The sequence below is a fragment of the Chaetodon trifascialis genome, chromosome 8 (assembly GCF_039877785.1).
Source record: "Chaetodon trifascialis isolate fChaTrf1 chromosome 8, fChaTrf1.hap1, whole genome shotgun sequence".
Lineage (NCBI taxonomy): Eukaryota > Metazoa > Chordata > Actinopteri > Chaetodontiformes > Chaetodontidae > Chaetodon > Chaetodon trifascialis.
This window is the reverse complement of record NC_092063.1, coordinates 18,006,292-18,025,299: the sequence shown is the minus strand read 5'-3', so window position 1 is coordinate 18,025,299 and position 19,008 is coordinate 18,006,292. Positions and strand designations below refer to the sequence as shown.

At 44.7% G+C, this 19,008-nt stretch overlaps 2 protein-coding genes across 2 annotated transcripts in view; one reads left to right on the top strand and one right to left on the bottom strand.

Moving 5' to 3' along the window:
* The window catches only part of samd11 (sterile alpha motif domain containing 11), a 49,226-nt gene extending 47,350 nt beyond the window's left edge, over positions 1–1,876 (top strand). Inside the window, 1 exon segment of the mRNA XM_070967663.1 lies at positions 62–1,876. Coding sequence (XP_070823764.1) covers positions 62–346 — 285 coding nt within the window. The 3' untranslated portion in view covers positions 347–1,876.
* Positions 917–18,982, bottom strand: noc2l (NOC2-like nucleolar associated transcriptional repressor). The gene is made up of 18 exons (XM_070967664.1): positions 18,677–18,982; positions 18,204–18,350; positions 17,916–18,099; positions 17,591–17,834; positions 16,982–17,072; positions 16,405–16,483; positions 16,115–16,225; positions 15,901–16,014; positions 15,483–15,671; positions 15,001–15,140; positions 14,116–14,227; positions 12,013–12,126; positions 10,277–10,378; positions 9,816–9,959; positions 6,916–7,029; positions 6,530–6,665; positions 4,016–4,120; positions 917–3,309 (listed from the first exon to the last, which is right to left on the bottom strand). Exons 1-18 carry the CDS (start codon positions 18,694–18,696, stop codon positions 3,167–3,169), a joined length of 2,289 nt encoding a protein of 762 aa, XP_070823765.1. The 5' UTR covers positions 18,697–18,982; the 3' UTR covers positions 917–3,166.
* Positions 18,983–19,008: the final 26 nt, after the last annotated feature.

The window sequence follows — 19,008 nt, the reverse complement described above, 5'->3', positions numbered from 1 at the left end:
AAGTCAACACTCAGCAGGCTGTACTGACAGTCACACCTTCTCCTCTCTTCGTCCTCCTAAGGTGGCGCGCCGTGTTGGCAGGCTTTTCTACATGACCGGATTCCCGCTAGCGTTCCCGTTTCCACCTTCTGCTGTGCTGCGCCCCCCAGAACGGGATCGGGACCCCCTGACCACGCCATCTGACACCCCCCTGCCTCTCGCCCTGTCCCTGTCCCACAGACCCACCTCCACCAGCAGCAGCTCCTCACCATACAGCGGCCCCACCCCAGGGTGCTCCTCCCCCAAACAGGAAAACGGTAACGACTCCTCAGTGCGGGGAAGATACGAGGCCAAAACTCCTTCGTAGGAGAGGGACGGGCAGGGGTGAGGTGAGATCTGCCTCAAACTAACCAGAAGGGGTGTGTGGGGTAACCTGACCCAGAGAGATTGACTCCCGTTGACCAGACTCGCCCCGCCCCCTCCCACCTTGAGACCCTTACGCTGAAATTTACAGGAAAACATTGGACTGGAATAAAAGACAACCGGACTGTGTCCGACAAACCAATCAGCCTCTGAGTTCCTCTGCAGTGGCTGTAGCTGTGCAGAATCCAAATAAAGTGGGTTGGAAGGGAGACACGTGAAGCGACAGAGAAAGAGAGGAACAGAGGAAGAGAAAAAGGAGGAAAAGGAGACAGCTGGTCACAGACAGCCTGCCAAAAAAAAAAAGAAAAAAAAAAGGAGCGAGCCCTGCCACAAATGTGACATTCTTGCAAGTCAGACAGTCAGACGCTAGCGGAAACTCTTCCTTCCTTCCTGGGCTGGAGGAAGCTCCACTCACTCACTCGCTTTCTCTTGTCTCTGTCTCTCCGACTGCTCTCACCACAAGCCCTGCAGAACCCAGGAATTAAAGAGACGCCTCTCCCCTTTTTTTTCTCTCTCCCCCCCTCCCTTCCTCCTCCTCCTCGCCTGTTTCCTGAGGCCAAACAGCAGCGTGGAGCCGTCTTTGTAGAGGCTGGAGTTGAAGCATATGCTGAGCAGCACCAGATCTGACCAGCTCCCTCTTATCACTGCAACTATGCATTCCACTGTCCCGATACCAAAGATGACCGGATGTGTGGAATTGGAACCATGTTTCACAATGTGTCTGCTTCTTTTTGCATTACTGGTCTCTGAGAAAGACTGGTCCAACAGGGAAATGCTAGGTTAGTGCCTCACGTGATGGATTGTCTCTGTAGAGACACAGGTCGAGCTGTCATTTACTGACGTAAAAAACGCTTACAAACGTCAGCGAAACGGAGAGGCCTCGACGAGATGAGGCGAGGCTCATTGTGCGCTCGCATTGACTACTGTGGGAGGTAGGAAAAACATGCAAAATTGTACAGAATCATGCTTAAGATGAAAATATCCTGAAGGTTACATACGTGGTACTTTTACTTTTTTGTTAAATGTAGTTGCACGAATAAGGTTTTCTTTACTGAAAAATGTGACTTGCTGAACTTTGGTGGTACTTTTGTTCCTATTTTTTTTTTTTGTTCTGCCATTTTTTTAAGTGTAATATTAAAAGACGCTCCAATCTTGAATGCTACTTCAAGCATATAAATATGAGGAAAAAAATATTTATAGGACTTTTGATGTAGTAGATAAAGCAGATTATGATATGTATAATAATTAGCCCTTAAAATGGATTCCAAAGATACTTTTACTTTGTTTTCTCTTGGTTGCAGGGAAAAGAAAGGCACAAAGCTCTTAATGCAAATGTTTTGAATTATGGATTTTTTTTTTTTTTTAACTACGCAAGCAATGAATTAAAAATGGTCTCTAGAGTTCCCTTCAAAAGTTTTGTCTTCATCCTATTTTTCTATTCACCACACAGGTGAAATAAATCCTGAAGAAATTCCTCTGCTCTCTCTTTTCTTTCGTGTTTGTGTGCCTCAGTCCGACGTACATTCGCCTCTTCCTCCTCAGGTGTTTGTGGTTCTTGAGCAAAGACGTGCAGGAGGGAGTATGCGGTCTCCTGATGTGTGTGTGTGAAGGGAAGGTGACCCACGGGGGGCACAGTTCAGGTCAACACCAGCTGTCAGAGTGTGAGGTTCAGCCGCAGGCCAAGGCCTCCCTTGCCTGTAGGGATAAACCTGACCCTCCTCGTACACCCACCCACACACACACACACACACACACACACACACACATACATACATACAGGGCCAGAACCAGGAGCAGCCCCCACTCGCTCTTACCTTCCTCCTTCAAAGAGTTCACACTGAAGCAGTACGCTCTGCACCCTCTGCTGGGACTTCCCCTCGCTTTAGGCTGGGCCTCTGCACCACAAGATTCTGTATTCACTGAAAACAACTACAGAGGAAATGAGACGACACAAAGGTGTTTCAAATCTTCACTGTGCCGCTTAAATCCATGTCAAACAACTCATCTGCCCTGCATTGTACACCGGGGCAGTAATCGTTCACCCAACAAAAGGCCAGTGTCACCTTTAGTTTAGTGAACGCTGGTGCAGAGGAGTCAGGAAAGAAAGAGGGATAAGTTGGAGTATGAAAGCTGTGTCTGAGCATGTGAACACACAGACAGAAAAGACAGTGGTCTGGGCGGGGGGTGGGTGAGGAGTTGGCACAGAAACAGACCAGCCTGTGTTGCTTCTCTACCACCTGGGCAGAGAGTCTTGGCACAGCATCAGACGCCACCCTGCCAGCCTGGCACAGCACTGCCGCCTCAGGGCTAAACACCCGCCTCTCTGTACCCCCTCCTCGCGGCCGGCCCAGCCTGGCTCGGCCCGGCTCGGCTCAGCGAGGCTCACAGCTCTCTCCAAAATAGCCTGTCCTCACAAAGCCTGAGGGTGTCTACAGGTGTGCACATGTACGGAGGAGACAAATGAGTCGTTTGAGGTACGCCGTGCACCAACATGGACGTACACGCTTCAATTAGTGAGTATCATAAAAAGAATAATAAAAAAAAAAAAAAATCAAGGAAACCAAATGTGGAGTCTTGAACCAAGTCTTCTTTTGTACAATGCTTGATAAAATTACATCATGAACATGTTTGTACTGTACAGGTCAAGTTATACAAAATTCAAAAGCTAAGAAAACAGCAAAAAAGTCGAACATTATGTGAAGCATGGGTGGTTGTTTAAGTTCAGCATTTCTCCTGCGAGCTCGAGCGTGTGTGTCCATGGCCCTCAGTCGTCATCAGACAGCTCCAGGTCCTCCACCAGATCTTCGCCTCCTTCTGCCAGCTTTATCAGAGCGGTGGAAGACAGCGGCTGAGGAGCCTTGGAGGCCTTTTCATCCCCTTCCTCCCCCTCCTCCTCATCATCATCATCTAGAACACAAGAGGGTACACCTTTTAAATTTCTGTTCACAAATGAATATTGATCAGTTAACACATTTATTCTACTTCACACTTTGATGCCATGTTGGATGTTGCTGCTTGGCTTTATCACACTTTTATTCAGACTTCTGGGCTGACCTATGAGGATATATTTCATGCTAAACACACTTTTTCCCCCCTCATTTCAGTAGAAGAATGTAGGGCTGCAACTTATAATTTGATTCAATTTTCATTACTGATTTATCTGTCAAGACGTTTTTAGATTAACTGATTCATCTATAAAATATCAGAAAACATCCCTCACAGTCCCCAGAGTCCAAAGTTGCACCTTTAAATTGCTTGTGTTGTCCAACACCCAAAGATATTCCGTTTACAGTCATATAAAGCAAAGAAAAGCCTCAAATCGTCAGACAGGAGAAGCTTAAATCGGAGAATATTTGGCTGTTTTTGGTGGAAAAATTACTAAAATAATGAATCGATCATAAAAATAGTAATCATTGAATTATCTGCTGATTGACTAATGGATGAATCATGTAATCTTTGCAGCTCCACACAGATTAGCTCATCTCTGTGGTGATGAGTGTGTTAACACGGCACTACAGCCTCTTCTGCTCACTGAATGAACGAATCCACAGCAAGCCGCTCGTTTGTCAGTGCTTCTGTTATCATTCCTCTTGGACACTGATATTGTACCAACCTGAATCTCCACCCTCCATCTCCTCATCGTTGCTCATGTCAGACAGATCAAGATCATCATCGTCATCGTCATCATCATCATCTGCCCCACGGCTGCCCTTTTTACCTGAAGGGGGCGACAGTGAAAAACATTATAATGCATTGAATTTCTTCTAGTTTTACTTTCTGCAGACATTCCTGAGTTTGCGTCAGTGCCTCGCTAACGTCTGAGGACTGTGGAGACACCTATATGTGGGCCAGGCATCAGAGGCAGTCTATTTCCTCCTGAGATGGAACTGAGAGTCGATTACAGACGCTGCTGCTGCTGCTGCACAAACACCCATGACAGTTTACTACCGGCAATTTCAGACATCTTATGCTCACGGCCTAAATATAGCAAATGGAGATAGCAGGCAGGTTCCACAGCCACGATGATGATGGGAGAGCTGGCGTGTGTGCGTGCGTGTGTGCCGGAGAGAAGTTGGGAGTTTGTCTGAATTTGTGTTGCAGCATTCTCAGTGTGTGTTAGTGTGTGTGTTGTCTAGCCAAAGGGACAACTGGGGTCCACAGGCTTTGAAGTTGGAGGTGTGATGAGAGGCTGGGGGCACGGAGGAGAGGAAAGCAAAACAGAGCTACTTCCTCCGTCTGCTCCACTGTAAACACACACACACACACACACACACACACACACACACACACACACCCCCCGCTCTACAATATGTGTGTGCGTACGTGCACTCAGAGATAAACAATGTCTATTAAAACATCAGGTACGTCCTTTCCTATTTAAATGTAAGTTGATGAACACACTCTCACCTGCTCCCACTCTTTGTTGCTCACATGGAGCAGAGTTCAGCAGTAGCTCAGAGACTGCCCCCAAATGACCTGGAAAACTTGTCGTCAGTCCCCCCCCCCCCATACACACACTGACACACACACACGCACACGCACACACATCAATCTAAATCATCAGCCCCCTCCGCTCAAACTCCCCCTCTTTCCGGGAGTGTGTGAGACCACAAAGAGCTTTGGTGAGCTGCCCAAAAGCTTTTGGCTCCTCAAGACTGGACGAGAAGGTGGTGGGTGTGCTCGCGTGTGCTATCATCGAAGTGTGTGTTGTGTGTTGTGTGTGTGTGTGTGTGTGTGTGTGTGTGTGTGTGTGTGTGTGTGTGTGTGTGTGTGTGTGTGTGTGTGTGTGTGTGTGTGTGTGTGTGTGTGCGCACGTGTTGCGAGGACATGCGGGGGCAGCTGGCTGAAGCCCACAGAGCCAGAAAGAGAGAGCTAGAATGAAAGAGGCAGAGAGGAGTGGGAGCGGCCACCTCTGGCTGTTCCACTGGACTGGTTTGAATTAGGAACCCCCGCTGGGATCCAAGCCTGTACTTCCTGTCGGGGGGTTTCAGTTCGTGTGTGTGCGCGCGAGGGGTGGAGGAGCGACGAACGAACGAAGAGGGAGGGAGGGGTGGACAGAGAGTGAGAGGCGGGGGCCCGCTGCTTGCCGGCAGCTGCCCATCCGTTTGTGGGGGACTCTCCCTACAATGAAGTCCAGATGCATTTATAAAAAAAAAAAAAAAAAAAAAAAAAAATATCCCCCTGCCGCCTACTCCTTTCCTCTGTGACCCCGTGGAGAGCTTTTTCTGCTTGGAGCGTGCACGAGTGCACAGCTGAAGAAGCGAGGTTGCAGCTGCCTGTGACCTGTGGATGACCCGGCGAGGACGAGACTCACTGAGGTTGAAGGAAGAACCGGCCAACGGTTCCTCTCTGCCAACCAGAACCAGACGACGGACGAGCAGAGACGTTCTCCTCGTTTGATTTACGATTTAACATTCAGTTCCTCAGAGAAGTACACATTTGAGGAACTTTCCATTTTCTGCAAGTTTATACTTTGTACTATAAATGTTTGCATGCATTTCCTTTAAAGTGAAAATCGTGTTTCTGAATTTGTGTTTTTCTGATAAACTGAAGGATTAAGTTTTACCCTATGGGTTGTGAAAATTTCCCTACTACTGAAGCTAAATAAACGACATGATGCCCTTACAGAATATCATGCATTTATGTGAATAAACTACATCTACAGCAGTAAAATGGGATTAAACGCATTAATGCAGCAGTAATATTAATCTAGAAACATCGTACATAATAGTGACACACTGACAGAACTGCAGAATGAGTCATTGAAGTTTTCATCCTTTGAGTAAAGTTTGCTGATAATTCCAAGGTTGGCTGTGCAGGACTTTTAGGTGTAGTGGGGTATTTTCACAGTGTGGTATTAGTACATTAATCTGAATGCTTCTTCCACCACTGATCTGCTTCTTGTTGCCAAATCTTAAAGACAGTAACTGTTGCAGAAACAGAGATAAGAAATCAGCCTCAGCTGTCATCACCTATTTGACTTTGATTTCGCACTGTAGAAAACCAGGCTGCAACAAAACGCAGCCCCCTAGAGGCCAACAGACCAACACATCACGGCCTGCTGTTGCACATTGCAAATCTGATTTCAGTACGTGAGTGTGTGAGGAGAGTGTGTGAGTCAGCTTGCCTTTGATTTGGAGTCCGTCATCATCTTCGTTTGAATCGCTGTCAGACTGAAACAGATCCTTGAACTCCTTCTTGTCCTCCGCCTTCTTCTCCTGAATCTTCTTACGCTTGATCTCTGGGAGGTCCAGATCCTCCATCTTTAACAAAACACAAAACACAGCGGGGTGAACACACAAACCTGCTCTCATTGTGTTAATGACGATGATCATAATCGTCCCGCCTGCAAAACTGTTCCACTATTATAGCATGACTGTCTGGTGGTTTATGTAACAGAGCATTTCTTGTGGGTAACAGTAACATTCATAGAGAAACAGCCAGAAGTGATTCATGATGACTGAGTGGGATGGGGTGAATGTTGGTGGGGTTTTTTTTTGGTGGGATAGTTACCCTTTCTTTGCCAGAGATCTCCAGCTGGATCTCCTTCTCCCTCAGCTTCTTCCACTGGCTGTAGTACCTGCTGAGGGGAGTCCCCTCCTGCTGGATCTGCTTCTCCCAAGCCGCCTGACGGAGGACACGGTGATTAAAATCTTTGTTGATACAGGTGTGGGTGTGAGTGTTGTGTTAAATAAGAAGCAGATCTGTGCCAGAGCTTCTTGATAAACATGAATATCCATGCTGGTGGTTATTGTTTAACCCTCAGAACACCACAACCCACCGGCAGGTTTGAAAGGCATGTTTTCAGGAAAACAAACAAACAAACAAACAAACAAAAAAATCTGACAGAATTCATCAAAAAACTGCCACAAACTGTTGAACTGTTTGTTGAATTTTTATATTTCCCACAGTTGTTGACAATGAGCCATGAAGGCTTCCATCAGGAAACATCACCAAATCCAAGCTTAAAACAGTGACAATTCACCAAAATCACTTTAGATGTCTGACAAAAAACATCCAGGAAGTGTTTGGGTTTCAGTGGAGGAGCCGCTCAGCAGGTTCATTCAGGTGCTAAAATGATCTCGCTTAATGTGGTTTTCCGCCGCAACTTCACACTGAGACAGAGATGGACGGACGAGATGGTGATGAAAGTCAGAAGATGCAGAAAACAGACAGATTGAAGATGCCTGAAGGGGGAGATCAGTGGATCTTCTCCAGCCCCTAAAGGTCTTTGTGGATGATATTGATTAAGCTAAATCATATTATCCGACCAACAAATCCAATAGAGTGAACAAATGGCGGCCTCTCGCGCCTGTTAGCATAACACATTTAGCAAAATTCGCCGTGTGGCTATTAAGAAGGGTGCCATGTATACACACACACACACACACACACACACACACACACACACACACACACACACACACACACACACACACACACACACACACACACACACACACACACACACACACACACACACACACACACACACACACACACACACGGAACAAGGATATGAAACTGGAAAAGCTTCTCCTGAGTTCAGCCTTGACTCAGACAAACAAAACATTTCCACATACAGGCGGCAGAGAAAGACAGGCGACGTCAGAGTGTGACCTAGATGGAGGCAGGGCATCATTAATTAGGCTAGCTCTCAGTTTGGGTGACATGTCAGCGGGGGGCTAGTGGCCGGAGGGGGGCCATGGCCTTTTCCGCAGCAGCAGCAGCAGCAGCAGCAGCAGCAGCAGGGCTGTCCGCTCTCCTTTGCCTGCGGTGACACCTCTACTGCTGCCACGATGCCAGGGAGTGGATGCCATGGCGACAGCCTCCGCTGAGCACAGAGCCGTGGCGACAGGAGCTGGCGCTGTGGCGGTGCCGTGCTGTCTGTCTGTCGTACTTGAACACACACGCACTTCCGTGTGTGTACACACATGCATTTTCTCATCAGCTAAATTACACAAAGACCATCCTCTTTAATTTCATCCTTAAACGCTCTTAAATATTAATCAGCACTACACGTCGAGACTCTCAGCAGCAGCAAAGCCACAAAAAAGCATGTATGTGTGGACAGGTAGCACACAGAGAAAACAAGTCAACACAGAAAACACACTAATGGCAGCTCATTAAGGCAGAGGTGCCTCTGGTTCAAAAGCCCATAAGAGCTTCCAATAACCACAGGGTCATTCTTAACCAGGCTCAGAGTTTAAACAGGGAGGCGTCCTCCATTATCGCTGCCAGGAGAGATCGGCGGTCAGGACGGTCACATGGCCTGCAGCCTCCAGTTCATCTGGACAAATGCCCAGAAGAAAAGTTCTACTTTTTGTCACGCAGTGAAAAGTTATGTTTGAGAACATTCAGACAAGGCACCACCTACAGGTTAGTGCCGAGTGAAGCAGACGTGACTAATCGAAATGATAAAAATAAAAAAATGATCGTCATGCTGTATTGTTGTGGAAACAACTTATATTTAGCAGAGAACACTGAGTCAGACTTGTACTGACGATTAAAGAATTCCAAGTCAAGTGGATTGAGCTGGTTGATTGTCAACTGTCGTCAATTATCACGAACACCGATCACATGCACCGCAGCAGCTGACGTCAGCTCGCCAAAGACTGGCAATGTGACAGCAAACAACTCCTCACTGGGTCTGATTTATGAATCACCAAGAGGGACCGAAGGACAGACCTCCCAGACAAACTCATTACCAGTCTGAGTTTAGCTGACGGTCTTATGTTTCCGTTAGTGTGAACACCCAATCAAGCTTATTTTTAACTAAAATGCAATTAAAAAACAGTGACATGAGAAAATGAATGGTTGCCAGCTGAACAGCACGTCTCACATTTCTACATAACCTAGAGAGACAGTTCACTTCTGGGTTGCTGACATGTTATACCAGGTAGTTTGAAGCCGCTCAAATGCGTCATGTAAGTAGACTACATGAAGTAAGAAGGATAAGGTGAACTAATAGAACAATTAAACTATTTGTCCCCCATGTGATAAAACTGTTGCTCTCAATGAGCAGATCAGGCAATAAAAAGTACAGTCGTACTCAACGACAATGCTTAAATCATAAAACATACTGTTAAATAACAATAATTATTACAGGTCTGATACTACTACTATTTAGAACAGCAACAACCAACATTCATTTTAGGACATTTGACATGCTCACATTATCTTAACCTCACCTTTGAGCACCCGCCTGCATTCACAAGGTTTAAGACTCACAAAAACTTTAAATTAGGAAACAGAAGTGCCAAAGTGACACGAAATACAAACGGATGGAAGAGGTAAAATGAGGACTCTGGAAAGGCAGCCTGTATAATCAGGACAAGACAGTGTTCCCCAGCCCGCCCTCTATCTTTCACTCGCTCACACACACACACACACACACAAACACACACACTCACCACAGCGGTGGCATCGGCCACTCCGAAGGCGGCCTTCTGTCTCCGTCCTGTGATGTGGCTGCTGTTCTCCTGTACCTTCTCCAGCAGCTGGCGCACCGGCTTGCAGTAATTGGCCACTTTGCATTCCTTCAGGAACGCTTTCAGCTGCAGGGACGTGAAGGGGGAGTATGAGAAAGAAGTAACTGGTGTAAAGGATCATCCAATCCGCCCATACGGTGCATTAAGGCAGAGCAGAGGAGGGTCTGTGGTTGTTCCCCCTGAGGGGAGCAGATTCTGCCCAGCAAGATCCTGAATCATCTATTCAGACGGGTTTGAAACTCTGGGAGTGATGTTCAATGCCCTTATTTTTTCCTTATTATAGTTTAGACTGAAAAATGTAAAGATTTGTAAAATTGGGGAGAAATAAGTCATTTCATTTCACAGACCAGATCACTCCAGCATCCATTTAAAGGTTGTGTTACCTGAATGACGGTGGGCAGGGCGAGCTCTGGGAAGCCGATGGAGGCGGCCTGAGTGTGGAAGTATTCCAGCACCAGGTCGTACAGCTGGTCGATCAACCCGTCCTAAAACGCAGCAAAACACAAGATACACAAGCATTTATTTATGTCTTTGCTGTGCAGCTTAAGTCAGTGCAAAGTTACAGACCAAAACACACCAAGACTGATACCTGTCAGCATTTCACTTGTCACAAAAGAATCGGGATTAACAGCTTAGTCTAGTCCAGCCTGTTTCAGACCTCTGCGTCTCTACTCACGTCTGATTTGTTTGGGGATTCAGATCAGTGTGGCGGCGTGCCCACCAATGATTATTTCTGTGAGCTGAAGAAGGAATCAGAGCTTAATGGCTAACTATGTAGCTACAATCATGAAAAACAGAGATAAAAATGGTGATAGGTGTGGATGAGATTGACACAGCTTGACAAGCTGCAAGTTCATGTACAGAAGTCACAAAAAAAGTTCAAGCTACCCTGCAAATCATGCATTAGGAAACAAAATGCCGAGTCAACATGCTAGAAAAGTATTAAAGTGTAGCATTAGCAGATTACAGGCAGCCTATGAAACTACTGCAGTAGCCGACAGTGGAACAAAAACTGGAAGAATATGAAAAAAAGCCCTGAGATCTACATGTCGACCCCGCAGGAATTTACCTTTTAAAGTGGTTTATGTCAACAAGCTTTTCATTATTTTTTATTTTCATTTAATTTTTATGTTTCTGTTGAGTTTCCAGAGCGACTTTGCTCGTCTCAGTTTAGTTTTTATTGTTCAAAAATATTTAGTTTTTATTAGTTTCAGTAAGTTTTTGTTTTTTTCTATTATAATATGGAGGTTATTTGTCAGGGGAAAGATTGAAGAAGTTCAGAAAAGGTATTAAAAGACAAACACAGCACTTTGTGAAGACAACTGACTCACAGTCACGTCCACATCCTGGTCTTCAAAACACATGCACCAATCTGCTCGTGTTGAGACAAAAACTAAAAATGTTCCCGGTATATTTTTACTTCAGTTTAGTTTTTCAAGCACACTTTTTGTGTTTATTCTTAAGTCTAGTTTTTTAGTTTTTAGTTTAGTTCAGTTGACTATAATAATCTTGCTGTCAACTAAGGATGGACCTTGCACCCATTTCATGAAGCACATACATACATACTATACTGTACTTCAACAGATTGATTCAGTTTAAAAATCACATTTGACTGGAGGACACACATCATCTGCAGTATTAGACGCTCAACAAGCACTCAGGTTTAGACAGATCAGTGCTCGTTTAGTCAGGTCTGCTGTGAGCCGATGAGGCAGGGGTTCATGGCAGCTGTCCAGGTGACAGCAGTGAAAACAGCCCTAGCGAGCGGAGTGTGGGGGATAATCCCAGAGGGCCGTGCTGCAATCCTCTTGGCTGCAGCGCTGAGCGTGGCGACTGAGGGCCAGTTTTAGAGCCCTGACAAGGGGCTTTCAGCACTGCCCTCAATCCCCTTATGTACACACACAGGCTAACCCACAGTGTCAGGGAGCGACGTGAAAATAACATTAACTACCACCTGAACAACTCATCTGACCAGCTGTTGCACCCACACAAACAGAAGCGTGCGAGCACAGGCACAGACACGCACGCGCGCACGCACGCACGCACGCACACGCGCACGCACACCAAGTACTCGTCCTGCTATCTGGCCTCACAAGTTCTGGATCAGAGCACCACCTACCTTGTAGGCTTTCTCCATCAGGTTGACCTTGCTGAGCTTCAGGATGACAGCAAAGTTGATGGGTTTCTTGCTCATTCGCCCTGGTTTCTTGTTGAAGTCCACCTGTTGAAAGATCTACACAGGGAAGACATCAACTGTCAATGCTGAAATCACACCAAACTGCTCAAAAATGCTGCATTTTACTGGCACAATGGCAGAATAGTATAAAACATATGAGCAACATGTGACCTGATAACCTTTGTTTACTTTTTGGTTTATTGCTCGTTATTAATATTTGTTCTCCATTATTCTTTTGCTTTGTGTTCTAAAAGGAAGTAGTTTGCAGTAAACTGTCCTCCTCGTCATCATGCTGTCCTAAATATCCACTCAAGACACACGTCATACTGGTGAAATCTATTAAAAAGGTCATGCTGTTGGCCTGCAAAGGTCGAAACCAGCACGAGACATTTTTCTTCTTCTTCGCCAGAAAGAAGAGCGTAACATTAGGAACCCAAGAAAACAACCACAGGTTCAGCATAAAGTAATATTTCATCGGATATATGTTGATTGTTTCCTGCAGTTATCTTTCTGCACAGTTCATTTTACATACTGCAGTATTACTGAGATGACACATTTCTATCTTAGTCTGTGAAAGTGCATTCTAGCCAACGTGTGGGCTATTTGTCTACAAGCTTTAGCTTTCACATCTGCCCACAGTGTGCAAGCAAATTTCTGCCTTGTATTTGTGTATCAAGCTATTTCTGACTCCCCGTATCTCTGTGTATTTCTGTTCGTTTGAGTGTGTGTGCGTGCGTGCCTCTGTGTGTGTGTGTGTGTGTGTGTGTGTGTGTGTGTGTGTGTGTGTGTGTGTGTGTGTGTGTGTGTGGTCGTTAATGTGCTCAGTGTGCGAAGCAGAGCAATGCTCCTGGCCGGTGCTGTCTGTACAAACATAGGATGTGGTGGCGGTCTGCGGGGGAGCCAGGGGGAAGTGGGAAGGCATGGGCCAACCCGGGTGCATGTACACACACACACGCGCACAGTTACTGAAGCAGGAAGCTCCAAATCATACACCCCCCTCGGAGATGCGAGAACACACACAGGCACAGACACACAGGAGGAAGGGGCTGTTTCTGCTGCTCTAATTAAAACAGTAGCAGCGTTACCTCAGCCTGCCTTTAACAGTGCTTTAACAAGGGGAACAGTAAAGGAGAAAAAAAACAGGAAATATCATGCGTCACAAATAAACACAGTTTGCTGCTGGGGGTTAGGGGAGGGGCTCTGAGTGTGTGTGTGCAGGGGAAAAAGAAGGTGGGGAGTGGGCCATAGGCAGAGAGGATGTGGTCTGCACAGTGTGTTAGGACCAGAGTGTAAACCACAACCGTGCTTTTATCGCTTCGGTCAAACTGCTGCATGCACACACACACTTTCAACGACACACACACACACACACACACACACACACACACACACACACACACACACACACACTCACACTCACACTCACACTCACACACACACACACACTCACACTCACACTCACACTCACACTCACACACACACACACACACACACACACACACACACAAAATAACAGGCATGCATTGACCACTCCCAGTGGGCCGAACGAGCCGCTGTCGCCAGCACACTGCTCCCCTCCGCCACACCACAACACACCACCCCCACGACATGCACAAACACACACACACAGTTGCGCACACAAGACACACACTGCACAATCACGTGCTTAACACCTGAAAATGTTGTCAGTTGGTGACCTGTGATTGGTTTGATAACAAAGGTGTCTCTCTGTCACACACGCACACTTCGATGTGTTTCCTCCTGAGCTCCTTCAGTTGTGGCCGTTGAGACCAAAATGCATTCATACGCCACTGATGTTTTTCCACAGCAAACCACAGATGGAACAATTCATCACATCTACCTTTTCATTGTTTCCATTTGTGACAAAGACAACCAACTGACAAATTTAAAACTATACGAGCTCTTTCACTTCATATGTGCTGGTGTGGGGAAGGCTTCAGACTGCTGGAAACCTGCCACTGGTCCTGTCAGCCACAGGTTTATCCACTGTGACGGGTGGTTACTGGAGGTGACGTGAAGTCTTACCTCCAAGAGGAAAGGCAGAACAGGTACAAATGTGTTGGTGCTGCTTGACAGCAGGGTGAGGGCTCTGCAACAGTGCATCCTCAGAGGGTAATACCTTGATGTAGGCACCAGCCTGTTCAGAAAGAGAAAACAGCGGTGAATGTCTCCCCCTGCTGCTGGAAAAATGAATCATGGGTTCACACAAATGAAATCAGAACTGGTGTTGATGGTGCGAGTACTTCAGTGCCGGTGAGCCAATGAAATACAATGCAGGAAGGTCAGTTTGACTCAGATGAGTTAAAAGTTTTTCAGTGCAGTGCAAAGTGTTTATGTCCCCTCTTGTGGGGAATGTTGCAGAGATGAGAGGAATTTTGTTGCATAAAAAATATACGAGTAATCAGTTAAGACAAAAAAATTATGAATTTTCTGATTTTGGCGGGTGCTGAGATTTTGTTTAGAGGTGAAAGGAGTGGTTTATTAATTGATTAGGAGATTGATAGAAATTGGTCTGAAACTATTTTGATAGTCAATTAACTAATTGAAGGGTTTGAGGCAATTGCTTTGTCCATTTTTGTCCATTATACTGATACAATGCAACAGCAATTATTAATCAACAATGAAAATCATACTTTGTATCGTTGCAGCCCTGCCTTTGTTTTGTATTCGAAACATCCAATCAAAAGTCAACAGCGCCCTCGCAAACTATCTAACATCTATATGAACAATGGCTCTCAAATTCTTCACATCGATTATAATAAATACAGAACTCTTGACGGGAGAAACGGTTTAAACAGATAGCAGACTACTTCACCCTCAACACTCCATGACGGAGTCTTATTGCATATTGTCTAACACATACATGAGAGATGAAAAGACCTTGATTAAACTGCATACATATACACTCACTTGATGGTGCCAATTATGACTTGGCAGAGTGGATAGATGAGAGGGTGGAGGACATCACTGGGGTGCAGGGTGCTGAGGACCCGACACCAGAGGTACAGACAGTGGATATACTGCCAGTTATACACCGACTGGTACGTTTCCTAGAGAACAAACACACAAACACAGCCAGGGTCTTATTACAGTGCTTACAAACAGAACTCTGGTTGTTCATTCAGTTATGTGCAAATGCTGCGCATAGAATAATAATAAAAAAGTCAAAAACATCAGGCTGGTGTGCTGAACATGAACGCACCAAAAAGTAGATTTGTGCTCTTTATAACTGTAGTAGTCAGGTCAATACATGAGATTAATTTAAATCAATTTGAATCAAAGAATAATAATCTGAGAATAATACTTAAATCACTCATCATAAAAAACAAAGCAGTCTTCCAATACCCAGATCTCTGTCATTTAAAATATGTCTTTGTATGTCAAAAACTAACCTTTTTCTTCATGGTCATGGCGTTCCTGAGGTGGATGGCTAGCTGTCGGATGTAGATGAAGGCATGCTGGTAAGTGGCTTGTGTGTCCAGGGCATACATCTCTGTTAGAGTTCGCTGCATGAAGTTGATCATGGGCAGCACATTGGGAGATGTGAACTTACAGTTTTGTACGTAGGAAATGTACATTTGCTGCAAAGACAAAGAAAAGCACGATAAAGGACAGGCCAGATGAAAATACTATCCGTTTATACAAACCAGGTGTGGTTTTAAGCATCTGGAATTAACATCAGAATAAAAAGAACATTAAAATTTAGAAATGTATCTCTTTTTCCTTTAAGAAACTTCTCTAAGCAAACTCTAGTCCATCCAGATTTGCTGTGTAACCTTCTATTTCTGCATTACTCTGCATTTAGCTCACCTTGAGAATAGGGTTAAGATATGTTTCCTGCTTGTGTCTGCAGATTTTGTTGAGGGCCAGGAAGGCGAGAACCCGGCTTGTCTCTTCCCCTGTGCTCCACTGTTTCATCAGTTGCTGGACACAAAGATATAAGACAGCTCCAAGTAAAACAATTATTCTGCAGGGATCAATAAAGTAAGACATTCAACGGCATCCTAAGGTAACTGTGTCTTACCTTAACCAGGTGACGACACTGTTTGGGTAGGCACAGGTAATAAGGTACGAGCTGATTGGTGTGCCGCAGGACAGCGCTGATGACCGTAGCCTCTGTTAGACAGGACAGCAACTGCAGATGGAGAGCGAGACAAAAGAGGTATTAGAGGAGGTTGATACAGGGATGGTTTTTAGGATGTAAAATGAGAGGAGAAGAAAATATCATGGCATGTGCATTTCTTGACACTTTGTCTACTTTCTGATGAAGAAAGAACACAGGAGGCAGAGATCAAAATGAAGACCTGAACAAACCTGAACTACTCCGCTGAGATACATCTTGATGTCGATCTGATTCTTCTGCCACTTTGGACTAGACGATGGGAGCACCAGCCTGCTTACACACACAAAAAAAATAGTCCACATGACCTTTGCCTTAGTAAATATCTCTGTCCACAAGGGAACACAAATACAGTCAAACAATCGAGCCACGCCAGAAGGGGGCGCTAAAATCCACACTGACAATATGTCAAATATCAGAGAGAAGCACACTGAGCATGTGTAAAGAGCTTATAAACACAAACAATAGTATTTGTAGTTATTTAACACCTTTCTAGCAGCTGGCCTTGCCCTGCTAAACATAATGTAACCACTACAGAAGCACTGTTGTTTCAGATGCATGCTCATTACACCAAGCAATCATGGAAATCTACAAATTAAGGGTGATGACATCATAGTTTCCCAAATGCTCTCTAACTCTGCTCCCCCAAAATCTGTTTGAGTTTGTGGCGTGTACACGAGAAGCCCAATGCAAAGGAAAGTGTTTGTTTTGCAAAATATCTATATGTGTGATGAAGCCTTCAGATTAGCAGACGTGACATCAACTACATACTTTTTCTGGTCTTTATGTGGTTTCAGGTTGAGCATCTTTTGCAGGGCCACATAGATATCTCTGATGCAGAACAGAACCAAGGCATTGAACACTGCAGACAGAACAGAGAAAAGAGACATTTATGCATGTTCAAACAGCGTTAACTGTATTTACAAATCTTTCCATTCAACACATTTCATTATTCAAAGAATTCACTGAGCATTTGGTTAAAAATCTGTGAAATGGTGCAGTGTTGAGAAGTTTAAACATATCTCCTGTAGTTGTCCCCATCTCTGGTTATTTTTTGTTTGTTACTGTAAAACACTGCTGTTTTGTATTATAAGCACTGCTGAGGTAAAAGCAGTGAATAGCATAGTAAATAAACATCATTAGTACTGATACCTTACCATTGTTATTAGTATCATAATCAACATCATTATTATCATTTCATTATTTTAATTATTAGTAAGGCACTTTTTTAACTGTATTGAAAAATATTAGAAATATGTTGCTCGTCCTCAACGCCAAGTATTTAAAAAATGTATTGTTGTTCGTTGCAACAACAATGACAATGTATCTTTTCTGTTGGGATGCAGTTTGGATACTCTTAAATCAAACATGGTATCTTACCTGAACTGTCGGCCACTTTGTACCGACACTGACCGCCTCCTTCACCCTTGGTTGTGGCCACGGCAGCCTTAAAGGCCTGAGTGACTTCTCTGAAGAGACGAGGCGTGGGTTCCTTCTTCATAGCCGCTTTCCAGTCTTCAATCATTTTGTCTGTGACTTTGATAGCCTCCACTTTATTGGATTTCTTTGAAGCCTTCTGACCCTCGTCATCATCTTCATCATCGTCATCACCAGAGCTGGCCTCCTACATGCAAAACACACTCATTATGAAGATCTTTGTTTTCTCAGAAGAACCCCTAAACTCACACACCAGCAGCTGGCCTACCTGCAGTGTGGATGGCAGTGTGTGGTACTTTTCCTCATCCTCATCCTCAGAGCTGTCTGTGTCGTCAAAGTTCAGGAGCGTCTGGTCGTTCTGCTGCAGAAATTTGAAGAACTCTGGATCTTTGTTTTTCAGTCTGGACAGCTGCTCCTTGTGCTCAGAGGCCTTACCTTTTGTCTTTTTATCACTATAAATTAAAAAGGCACAAAATCACTTGTCTGTGGATTTGACATTGATGTGTTATCACGATACTGAATGTGAGTGTAAATGATGCCATAGCAAAAGGCTCACGTCTGAGGGGTTGCACATTTCTGAGCTTTCTTCTTGTTCTTTTTAAGTCCATTCTGTTTGGGAGTCTCTTCTTCAGATTCACCTTCACCTGCAGAGTCAAAACCCCCAGACAGCAGGAACTCGTCCACACTGAGGTCTTCTAGTTTCCTAAGAAAAGACAATATTTAACAGATGAAATAAGTTGGCCAACAAGTCAGAGGAAACTAGTAGCTATCGTAAATAATAAGTTTTTAACGAGAAGAAAAGACTAAACACGGAGCCGGTGTTTGATTTAAGCTACATACTTCTACGAGCCCCCAACTTAGCTAGCGTTTATAGCATGGATGGCCATCGCAAACTACTAGCTAACACGAGTATTGAAAGCCTCATAAATTCACAGACTGGGTTGACTACATTTAAACCTGTAAGAACAACTTGACTTTGTCGTTAAAACTCGTAATATACCGCACAAAGTAAAGAAAATATCCACCAACCTTTTCTGTTTCCCTGCCATGCTGGATTCAAAACGTGACACTATCCAAGCTAAATACCCACAATCCCTCGGTGCAAAACGAAGGAGTTGGTTTTATGTTTCTGGGTGGCGTTTACAAATGTAGTAAGAACGCTTTAAATACAATAAAACGCATTGCATTATACACTGCAGCCATAATTTCACTAAGTGTTTGGTAATAAGAGTAAACTTAAAAATAGACGTTAATAACACGCAATCAAATCCGAATAAAAAAACGGTCGGCGAACAAGACAACCTCGAAATTACACCGCAAAAGAGCTGTTCGTACAAGAACAAGCAGTGTTTTGATGCCGC

Excerpts from the sequence above, each read along its gene's own strand:
- noc2l (XM_070967664.1), bottom strand. The coding sequence starts at position 18,696 with ATGGCAGGGAAACAGAAAAG. Across the intron at positions 14,228-15,000 it reads GTCATAATTGGCACCATCAA|GCTGGTGCCTACATCAAGGT; the intron begins GTGAGTGTATAT and ends CTTTCTGAACAG. Across the intron at positions 6,666-6,915 it reads AGATCTCTGGCAAAGAAAGG|ATGGAGGATCTGGACCTCCC; the intron begins GTAACTATCCCA and ends GTTTTGTTAAAG.